General features: G+C 46.8%; 1 protein-coding gene across 2 annotated transcripts in view; it reads left to right on the forward strand.

The window, feature by feature from the left end:
* LOC105488453 (poly(ADP-ribose) polymerase family member 16) overlaps window positions 1–4,107 on the forward strand; it is a 31,679-nt gene extending 27,572 nt beyond the window's left edge. The window contains exons 4-5 of one of the 2 annotated variants that reach the window (XM_011752513.3): window positions 1,171–1,312; window positions 2,656–4,107. In XM_011752513.3, coding sequence (XP_011750815.1) covers window positions 1,171–1,312; window positions 2,656–2,791 — 278 coding nt within the window. In that variant the 3' untranslated portion in view covers window positions 2,792–4,107. The remainder of the gene's footprint in view (window positions 1–1,170; window positions 1,313–2,655) is intronic. The other variant, XM_011752505.3, reaches the window with a different exon arrangement.
* The last annotated feature ends 7,355 nt before the right edge of the window (window positions 4,108–11,462 follow it).

The following is an 11,462-nucleotide window of genomic DNA, read 5'->3' on the forward strand; positions in this document are numbered from 1 at the left end:
TGGTTGTCTTTGTTTTTTGTAGAGCTTTTTTGTGTTATTAAAAGAAAAGGGTTATTTGTTTGTTTTAAAACAAATCTTGGTACGAAGGGTGGAAGAGAAATGTTCTAAGAACCTCAAATCCAGAATGGTTCATTTAAAATGCCTGTTAAGGCCGGGTGCAGTGGCTCACGCCTGTAATCCCAGCACTTTGGGAGGCTGAGGCAGGCCGATCACCTGAGGTGTCAGGAGTTTGAGACCAGCCTAGCCAACATGGTGAAAACCCGTTTCTTTTCTTTTTTTTTTTTTGAGACAGAGTCTCGTTCTGTCGCCCAGGCTGGAGTGCAGTGGCCAGATCTCAGCTCACTGCAAGCTCCTCTCCCGGGTTCACGCCATTCTCCTGCCTCAGCCTCCCGAGTAGCTGGGACTACAGGTGCCCGCCACCTCGCCTGGCTAGTTTTTTGTATTTTTTTAGTAGAGACGGGGTTTCACCATGTTAGCCAGGATGGTCTCGATCTCCTGACCTTGTGATCCGCCCGTCTCGGCCTCCCGAAGTGCTGGGATTACAGGCTGAGCCACCGCGCCCGGCCGAAACCCCGTTTCTACTGAAAATACAAAAATTAGCCGGGAGTGGTGGCAGGCGCCTGTAATCCCAGCTTCTTGGAAGGCTGAGGCACAAGAATTGCTTGAACCTGGGAGGTGGATGTTGTAGTAAGCCGAGACTGCGATGTTGCACTCCAGCCTGGACAACAAAAGCGAGACTCCATCTCAAAAAGAAAAAAAAAAGATATATATATATATATATATACACACATACATACATATATATATGTATAAAATGCTGTTAAGAAGCGTGTTCAGATCAAGTCCTGTTCCTAGCTCCCAGTCCCAGCGTATTTCTTTGCTATGGCCATCAATTTGCTTCTTCCTTCTGCTCTCCCCGCTCAGTTGAGCTTTGTTTTTTCTTCCTTCTTTCTCTTATATTTTCCTACTCCTTTTTTCCGCCTCCCATTTGCCTGCCTGCCAGATTCTCTAGTTTTTTCAGTGCTGCTTTATGCACACACAGGTCTGTTCCTCAGCCTGCCGGGCCTTCTTCCCCCTCAGCACCAGGAGGCTTGACTTACTTCTATTCATAATGTGCTTCCTTAGTTCTATTTCCCCCCAGTGAAGGTGTGTTTTACTCTCCTTATTCAGATTCCAAGGAGATAGACCGCAGACGAGCGAGAATCAAACATAGTGAAGGGGGAGACATCCCTCCCAAGTACTTTGTGGTCACCAATAACCAGCTCCTGCGAGTGAAGTACCTCCTGGTGTATTCACAGAAGCCACCCAAGAGGTAAGGTCCAGGAGAACAACTAATGGCTGTATTCAGAGTGCTGACTTTCTTAGTTGTTGTAGGTATCAGCCTCCCCTCCCCCAGCCTTAGACTTCCGCTAGGGGTTAAGTATGTAAAGCACCATGCTGGACACAGTGAGGGGTGAGAGATAAGAGCTGAAGAAGATGTGGTCTCAACCCTAAGAGGACTATATTCCAGTGAGAAGAGAGAAAGATTGGTAAACACAAATAGCATGAGGGACTGACTGAGTCCAAATTGGCTGCCCTAAACAGTGTGGCCCCTTAGCCACTAGGCCCATGATTGCAGTCTGAGACCCACCGATGAGGTTAAGCTGAGAGGCAGGGCAGTAACTGGACACTGGGTGGGATTGTGCACAGGCTGGCTCAGTAGCTTCCCACAGTGGCTGCTGAACCACCGACTGCCCCTCTCTGGACCTGAGATGCTTCATCTTTATCTCTAAAATGAGAGCATTGAACTCAATAGCAGATGTGGGCCTTCAGACCTTATCAGCTTTGGCGGATGCCTAGTTCCATCTCTGCAGTGTGGGAGTATGTGTGGGGCTCACCAGGGTTTGGGGCCACTCTTGAGATTTTGTTGCATTGTTGGAATCCATGCTGGTGCTTCTTGCAGGGGCCAGCAGCAGGTGAGTAGATATGACAGGAGAAGGGGTCACTTTAAATAATCCCCACTCCTGCTTGTACATACCAGTGGTTTCCATACTTCCAGACTTCATAAACCAGTAAAGTCTCCTCTAGACCCCTGCCCAAATTTGGGAAATCGACATAAGTTGCCTGGGTCCGGGTGACATCATGCTTTGGCTTAAAATCATCTGACTTTTTATCCTTGAAAATTCCATTCCTTTCCCACTTCTCCCTGGAGCCTCTCTTTAGTGCACACTTGGGTGGTTTAGATCATCTCCTAGTGGGCCAAAGAGGATTTCCCCAGCTTGGATTTATATCTGCATGTGTCTAAAAGTGAAAAGACTTTAGCTAAATAACCTGCCACCTGCCATCATCTGGGCAGACACCCTGAGCTAGGTCATTGTTATAGATATCAAGATGGGTTGTAAATGGTAAAAGAGGAGCTGCAAATGGGAAGATCAGGATGAGCTCATTGCATAGCTGTCTTTGCGCATTTAGAAAATATCCTGTTGAAAGGCGTGTCAGTGCCCGGGCAAACAGCCCCAGGTTTCTTGAGCGAGGAGGCACGAAGCTTCATTTCATGGCTCAGGCAGAGGATGAAATTCATCATTTTGTCTTCTTTGAGCCAGACTTGTTGTACACACTTAAAAAAAAATGTTTTTCTCTTTTTGCCAACACCACTCTTTTTTCCCTCTTAAACAGGGCTTCGAGCCAGCTCTCCTGGTTTTCCAGCCATTGGTTTACCGTCATGATATCCCTGTATCTGCTGCTGCTGCTCATAGTGAGTGTCATCAACTCCTCTGCTTTCCAACACTTTTGGAATCGTGCAAAAAGATAATCTTTCTGGGCCTGGTGTGGGGGCTACCTCAACTATGTGCCTTATGGTAACTTGTTCTGTACCTCCTATGCCTCATGTCCAGCTGGGTTGAGCCTAGGGGCCAACAGTTGGGGAACCACAGGACAATTTTCGTATGTCCTAAATGTATCGATTGCCTTTGATGATGTTCCTAGCCACACTCCAGTCAACGGGGACTACTAGTCCCTCACTCTTAGGTTTTAGGGGAGCGCTTCCATCTGCTCCTTCTTAAACTGTCCTAGGGAGTTGGCTTTTCAGCCAGGGCCAAAGGAAAAAGCCCTGCTGCATTTAAAAACAAAGTGTCCAAGCTGTCAGTGGTGTGTTTACAATCTCTGCTGGCGGAGGTTGGCCCTTTCTCTAATGCCTTCTGGAAGGCGGAAAATGTGGGAACTATAAATCACTAGGCGGTTGCCTTGTTTTGACTTGAGACACCCAAGAGGAACAGTCATGTTTCTCATAAAAATCAGTGGGATCATTTTTGAATTCCATCAGCCTTTGTATGTGAGTGCAAAACATTTTAACAGTTTTCTCAAATCAACAAACAGCCTTCTCCTAGAGCTGTACCTCCCCGCCTCCCCAAAAAACTATGGATGGGAAAGAAAGGAGTTAGGGGCCTGACAAAAAATACAGACTGAATGAGCAACTCAAGTCATCTTTTTCTAAAAATTACCAACTGCTGATTACAGCTGAAATGGAACCAAGTGTTTGTTTTCTGATTTTTTTTTTTTAATAGCTGTTTGACAAATTAGTCTTTGTGAGCTGAGTAAAAGGGGAAATTTCTAAACCTAGTGCACTGTTTGGCCAGTGTCCACAGCCTCTTTCCTGGCTATGTTTTAAAGAAAGGGATTTGAACTATAGGCTTGCCTCCTGTTCTCATTCTCACAAAGCTGCCTTGACTGTGGCCTGCAACCACGAGTGCCATGCTTTCAGGCCTTCTGTGGCCAACTGGCCTTCGAGATAGAGGCCTGCCTCAGTGTGCCACAGAACCATGTGAATGGAGCCTCCTTCAGAGGGGGTCACAGGTCTTTGGGACTCAACCTGGGCTTTAATGTGTAGGAAAAGCCTTCTGGCCACCCAGAGAGCCAGAGCCCTGCTTGCTGTATTCTCTCCTCCCTTCTTCCTGCTGGGTTTTAGCCATAATAGAGCCCTGTACAATTTGGGAGTGAGATTTCTGCAAAGAAGGTGAAAAATAATTTTTCTATAATTTGTAAAGTTGTGAAAGAGCCACTACCACAGTTTTTACATTGATTATTGGAACATTTCAAAATAAATAAAGATATTTTCTTAATGATTTAAGTTGCCTTTGTGAATGCTTTCAGCCTCAGCATGAGTCTGCCCTGTATGCCTTATCGTTAAAAACCTTATCTTCCATCCTTCCTTGTTCAAACTAGTTTTTTGCTGGAGAGCATATATCACCAGGATATGATATCTAGGAGGTGTTGGATTTCTAGTTAACGACTTAACAAACTGAGTACCTACTGCATGCTAGGCACTAGGAATATGAGCAGGATCAAAGTCAGAAAGCCCCTGCTTTCACAGAGCTGCCAGCCTGGCAAGGTGGGCAGATGGACAAACATTTCAAGAGTGAAGTTGGGAGTTTATGGTATTATAAAATTGAGGGAAATACTTGGCAAGAAGTCCTAACATGGTCTAGGGTCAGAAAATACTCAGGTGACACATGTAACATTGCAAGGCACCTTACTATACTGATCAATTTTCACAATAGGCCTTATCCACTTTTTTTTTTTTTTTTTTTTTTTGAGGCGGAGTCTCGCTCTGTCGCCCAGGCTGGAGTGCAGTGGCGCGATCTCGGCTCACTGCAAGCTCCGCCTCCCGGGTTCCCGCCATTCTCCTGCCTCAGCCTCCCGAGTAGCTGGGACTACAGGCGCCGCCACCACGCCCGGCTAATTTTTTTTTTTGTATTTTTTAGTGGAGACGGGGTTTCATTGTGTTAGCCAGGATGGTCTCGATCTCCTGACCTCGTGATCCGCCCGTCTTGGCCTCCCAAAGTGCTGGGATTACAGGCTTGAGCCACCGCGCCTGGCCCACTTTTTTTTTTTTTTGAGACAGAGTCTCGCTCTGTCACCCAGGCTGAAGTGCAGTGGTGCAATCTTGGCTCACTGCAACCTCTGCCTCCCGGGTTCAAGCAGTTTTCCTGCCTTAGCCTCTCTGTAGCTGGGATTACAGGCACACGCCACCATGCCTGGCTAATTTTTGTATTTTTATTTTCTTTCTTTCTTTTTTTTTTTTTTTTTTTGAGATGGAATCTCACTCTGTCACCCAGGCTAGAGTGCAGTGGTGCAATCTCGGCTCACTGCAACCTCCGGCTCACTGCAACCTCTGCCTCCTGGGTTCAAGTGATTCTCCTGCCTTAGCCTCCTGAGTAGCTGGGATTATAGGCACATGCCACCACACTCGGCTAATTTTTGTGTTTTTAGTAGAGATAGGGTTTTACCATGTTGGCCAGGCTGGCCATGACCTCCTGGCCTCAAGTGATCTGCTCACCTTGGCCTCCCAAAGTACTGGGATTACAGGTGTGAGCCACCATGCCTGGCCATTTTTATATTTTTCGTAGAGACATGGTTTTGCCTTGTTGACCAGGCTGGTCTCGAACTTCTGACCTCAAGTGATCCACCCTCAGCCTCCCAATTACAGGTGTGAGCCACCATGTCCAGCCAGTCCCAGAGAATTTAATAGCTTGCCCAAGGTTTTATTGCTAGGATGTGGCAGAGCGGGGAGTTGAACCTGGCAGACTGATTTCAGTGTCAATCACATAACCAGTCTCCTTCCTCCAGAGGAATTGGTTCTAGGCTAAACAGTGGAGGAAAAATGTTTCAGGCAGTAGGAACAGCACATGCAAAGACCTGAAGTTCTTGGAGAAGCTAAAAGCAGGCGGGTTGTAAAGGAAGAGGCAGTGATGAGAAATCAGGCTGAAGATGTAGGCAGGGACCAGATCTTGAAAGACTTTAAAAACTGTGGGCAGAGGAAAGCCATTAGAAGGTTCTAAGCAAGGAAATGATGAGATACGGTTTTTAGAAGAATCACTGTAGCTGGTGGTTGGAGAACAGATCTAGGATTACTTTGAGGATTAAAAGGATTGATGCTTTTGTAGTGCCCAGTGCAGAGTAAATCACTGATAAGTATCAGCTGCTGCTATTATTATTACTTATTTTTAAGGGTCCAACAGAGCAGAGAGCCTGCAAAGGAGACAGTAGTAGTGACCAGAGAAATAGGAGGAGACTGAGATAGCAAAGTGTCATGGAAGCCAAAGAGGAGGGCTAGATGAGCAGTGTCAAAAGGTGCTGAGAAACCAGGGTTATACCTGAGAAGTGTCTGTTGGATTTACTGGATTGGAGATATTGGCAAACTCAGCAGGAACAGTTTCAGTGGAGTTCAGTATAGGGGATGTGGACAAAGTCAGACTGCATAGATGGGAAGTTTTTGCAGTTTCCAGGAATTCTCTGCTCCCTGAGACCTGGCCATATGTCTCAAGTGAAGAACCCCTGCTTTGGCTTGACTCTGCTGTCACATTAACTTACTTCTAGAGAGCAGGACTGAGAAGTGGGCCTCTCATTCTGGCAATATTTGTTTCAAACCTAGCCTTGTCTTTTTTTTTCTGAATTTTCTGCTCCACCCCATATATCCCACCTCCAACCCTCCTCCCCGCAAAAAGAAGAAATGGTAACGCAATACCTGATATGACTGTGGGCACAGAGGATACATAAAGAATTGTCTTGCCCTCCAGGAGCTCCAGGGTTAGTGGAGGGACATGAGGTAGCAGGTACATTTTGATATAGGGGAAGGAAAACTCTGGAGTCTAGAGGGTTTGAGTGGGCAGGAGGGAAGACTAGGGCAGGGCCACATTATGACTTCCATGGGTCCTGGGCACTTTTGCCTTTCTGGGCCCCCTTTCCTCCATAAAAAACTCTTTAAAATTATATTTTATTACTGCATTGATATAAAGATGAATATATTAATATGTACTAAACCATTTTCTTCCACTTAAAAGTTTTTTTCTTCTAATTTTAAAAGAAGTCAAAACATTTTTGCAATGTGGGCCTTAGGCACTGTGCCTCCTATGTCTAATGGATGAGTTAGCGCTGGACTAGTGTACTAGGGGATAGTGTGAGACTTCTGGGTACCTGGGAATGGAGAAGCAGGAAGGAGACAAGCCCTACACAAGACTGAACATTCTATTTAGCACCAACCCTAAATCTCAGGGAGATCCCATAGGCCAAGCCGCTCTGGGAAAGGTAAAAGTGGTTTAGTTGGAGCCACCTCATAGGGGCCCCCAGCTGCCTTAGGTCTCGTGAAAAGCAACCCCATCTGTCCTCTGTCACTAATGCCATTGTAAGGGGGAACCTCTCACAGGTGAGGTCCTCGCTTCTGAAAATGTGCAGCATCCCATGAGCTGTCAGTTTCTACCAGAAAGGGAAAGAGTTTTGCTCTATGGGAATAAGTGCACGTGTGTATGAGAGAGAGAGAGAGTAGGGGAAGTGGTTCCATGTCATTTCTGTTCATTTCATTAAACACTGATTGCCTACAAAACCGGGAGAGAGGTGGAGAGTTTGTGATTTAAACAGCCTGATTCAGATATTTTTCTTGAGAACGTGGCCCCATAGCATCTGAGCCCATTCCTGCTAAGCCCAGGAGGTTTGTGTTGGCATGGAGTCAGCAGCATTCATCCCGTTGCCATGGTGATTCTTAGGCCCTGGGGCTGGATTTAGCTCACACAAAAACAGGACCACACCCCTCTAAGCCCCCTCCACGGCCCCCACTTTTCTCTCTCCCCACTACCCTCCTCTCCACTGTGCCCCACCTCATGAGTTTTCCATCTCTTGGCCTTTGTTTATTTTTGCCTTTGTCAATCTCCTGCCTCTGGATGGGTTTCTGTGTGTTTCCAAACTGTCTGGAGCTGTGCACCATGGAGACAGTGTCCTGGGCTGCCTCTAGCCCTGATCTGGTTAGAATAAGCCCCCTCCTTTGCATGCATCTCCAACCTGACATTTGGAGCATCCAAAACAAATCATGACATTCCCAAGTAAAGATAGAAACCACCATCTCCACCCACTCTGGCTGGTGCCGTTGTCCACCTGGAAAGGGTTTTTTGAAAATTTCCAGTGTTCTGCTGTAGTGCCCACATACTGCAGCCCTGAAAAGGGGAAACAACATTTATTGAATACTTACTTTATATCAGCCACTGGGCTAGACTTTGCTTGTGTTAAAAATCTGGAAATTAGGCCGGGCGCGGTGGCTCACACCTGTAATCCCAGCACTTTGGAAGGCCGAGGCGGGTGGATCACCTGAGGTCAGGAGATCGAGACCATCCTGGCCAACATGGTGAAACCCCCTATCTACTAAAAATACAAAAATTAGCCGGGTGTGGTGGTGTGCGCCTGTAGTCCCAGCTACTCAGGAGGCTGAGGCAGGAGAATCACTTGAATCCAGGAGGCAGAGGTTGCAGTGAGCCTAGATTGTGCCACTGCACTCCAGCCTGGTGACAGAGAGAGACTCCATCTCAATAAATAGAGACTCCATCTCAATAAATAAATAAATAAATAAATAAATAAGTAAATAGACAAAAAATTTGGTTTCCTGCATTAAAATTCAACTGCAAGCTCCTTGAGGACAGTGACTAGGCAGTCTTTGTATACCCAAGTATTTAAGATATGGTGGGTGCTGGAGAAGAGTTTGTTGAGTGAATAAAGGGGTACAAGGATACAAGAAACTTCCCTATCACAGTAGAGGGTAATAGTTGAATGTCAGCAAAAAGAGAATGAAATTAGACTTGAGGGAAAAAAAAAAAATGCATTGACAAGACATTGTGGATGAGTGGGGGTTTCTTTTTTTTTTTTTTTTTTTTTGAGACGGAGTCTCGCTCTGTCGCCCAGGCTGGAGTGCTGTGGCCGGATCTCAGCTCACTGCAAGCTCCGCCTCCCGGGTTTACGCCATTCTCCTGCCTCAGCCTCCCGAGTAGCTGGAACTACAGGCTCCCGCCACCTCGCCCGGCTAGTTTTTTTTACATTTTTTAGTAGAGACGGGGTTTCACTGTGTTAGCCAGGATGGTCTCGATCTCCTGACCTCGTGATCCGCCCATCTCGGCCTCCCAAAGTCCTGGGATTACAGGCTTGAGCCACCGCGCCCGGCCGAGTGGGGGTTTCAAAGAAGGTTGTGGACATTTGTTGCTTGAATTCAGGGAGTCCCATTTGCTGTTTCCCCAGAAATACCTTTTGAGGTTAGTGGGGTAGAAAGGACAGTGCCTTGCATTGTTGTTGTTGTTGTTGTTGTTGTTGTTGTTTTGAGACAGAGTTTCGCTCTTGTCTCCCAGGCTGAGGTTCTGTGGTGCAATCTCGGCTCACCGCTACTACGTCCACCTCCCAGGTTCAAGAGATTCTCCTGCCTCAGCCTCCCGAGTAGCTGGGATTACAGGCACGCGCCACCATGTCCAGCTAATATTTTTGTATTAGTAGTAGAGACAAGGTTTCACCATGTTGGCCAGGCTGGTCTCAAACTCCTGACCTCAGGTGATCCGCCCACCTTGATCTCCCAAAGTGCTGGGATTACAGGTGTGAGCCATCGCGCCCAGCTGCCTTGCGTTTTATTTAAAGTACAGATGATCCTGAGAGAGTCTAAACTTGAAACTTATTCATACCTATGTGCAAATGACTGATAACAAAGCCTCCCTAAGAGCAGATTTTAGTAATGAGTTAGGGGAGGGTGGTGAAAGAGAAATCACTAGGGATTCAAGGGCAGGAGCTTTGACCATGTCAAGGGGTGGGGCCACTGGAATCAAACTTTGCTCTAACCCCGTTTGGCCAAAGGAGGACCCCAGTGAAAACAGCATGTGGTGCTGCCAGGCTTTCCAGCCATCGCTGGTGACATTGGTTAGTTTAGTCAAACTGCCCACTGGTGGGTCAGGAAGGCCAGTCTCAATTTATTGGAAGCATGGATCGCAGGCTGCTTTAAAGATGCAGTTTTATTCTTTTTTTTTTTTTTTTTTTTTTTTGAGACCAAGTCTTGCTCTGTCGCCCAGGCTGGAGTGCAGTGGCGGGATCTCGGCTCACTGCAAGCTCCGCCTCCCGGGTTCACGCCATTCTCCTGCCTCAGCCTCCCAAGTAGCTGGGACTACAGGCGCCTGCCACCTCGCCCGGCTAGTTTTTTTGTATTTTTTTAGTAGAGACGGGGTTTCACCTTGTTAGCCAGGATGGTCTCGATCTCCTGACCTTGTGATCCGCCCGTCTCGGCCTCCCAAAGTGCTGGGATTACAGGCTTGAGCCACCGCGCCCGGCCACAGTTTTATTCTTGAGCAAGTGCAGGCTATCCCAAATGAGCCCATAATATATTGCCTATCAGAGGTCTGTAGGGATTTAAAACTAGCACATCAATTATATTTTTAAAGGGCTAGAAAAATATTTGTCCTGTTAGTTCTTTGGCCATCTATTTCCTTTGGATAAGGCCATCTGTTGTTCTTGTCACCCAGGGTTCATTCACCCTCCTGGTACCATACCTCAATTTCCTCTCTGGGGAACCAACTCCCTTTCCCACTCTCATTGGTCTTAGAAAGCTGGTTGACTGCCACCCACACACTCTACAAGTAGAGCATTGACTCAGGCCCAAGCCAATTAGTGAGTTACCTTCTCCCGGCCTCAGTGATTGCTTCAGACCTAGGCCTGTGACCCAACTAGTATCTCATCAAAATGAGCCATGAGTTTTGAGATAATAGTGTCTCATTTTGATATAATAATAGTATCTCATATATTTTAATGAGATAATAGTATCTCATCAAAATGAACCATAAGTTTTGCTGGGGCTCCTGGAAAAGAGACTTGCATCTCTAGTGGTCCTGAATGTGAGAGGCTGCCATCTTGCTGCCATGCAAAGTCTCAGACTGATGCCAACACAGTAGAAAGCAGAGCTGCTGCCCTGATGATGTTGAGTTCTGAATCTGGTTGTGCTTAAAGCCAGAATTTTCACTTAGGTGACCAATACATTCCTTTTTATTTAACAGAGTAAGTTGGGTCTTAGAGGGAATAAACGTGGGTAGATCTTAACTGACACCCTTTGCCATCCTGGAGCATCATTATATCTAATGTAAATCCTTTGTTAACTATAGAAATGAATTCCAAACTAGTGAGTCTGGATTGATGAAGTTTGACTGTCCTGACCCCTGGACTATTCCCACAAGGCAATCAAACCTGTGCAAAATAAAAGATGGGAGGCAGGGGCATGGTGACTCACGCCTATAATCCCAGCACTTGGGGAGGCTGAAGCCTGTGGATCACTTGAGGTCAGGAGTTTGAGACCAGCCTGGGCAACATGGTGAAACCCCGTCTCTACTAAAAATACAAAAATTAGCCAGGCATGGTGGTACACGTCTGTAATCCCAGCTACTCGGGAGGCTGAGGCACGAGAATCGCTTGAACCTGGGAGGCAGAGGTTGCAGTGAGGCGGAGGTTGAGTGAGCCAATATCGCACCACTGTACTCCAGCCTGGGCAGCAGAGTGAGACTCCATCTCTAAATAAATAAATAAATAAGAGATGGGAAAAACACACACACAAAAGCCACTGTGTTTTGGGGCCTTCTGCAGCCTCAGTCTCAAGGTGCCTCCTTCGGTCAGCTTGGACTGGCTTCTGGCCTCGGAAACCCCAGGGC

Source organism: Macaca nemestrina, chromosome 7, assembly GCF_043159975.1.
Source record: "Macaca nemestrina isolate mMacNem1 chromosome 7, mMacNem.hap1, whole genome shotgun sequence".
NCBI lineage: Eukaryota > Metazoa > Chordata > Mammalia > Primates > Cercopithecidae > Macaca > Macaca nemestrina.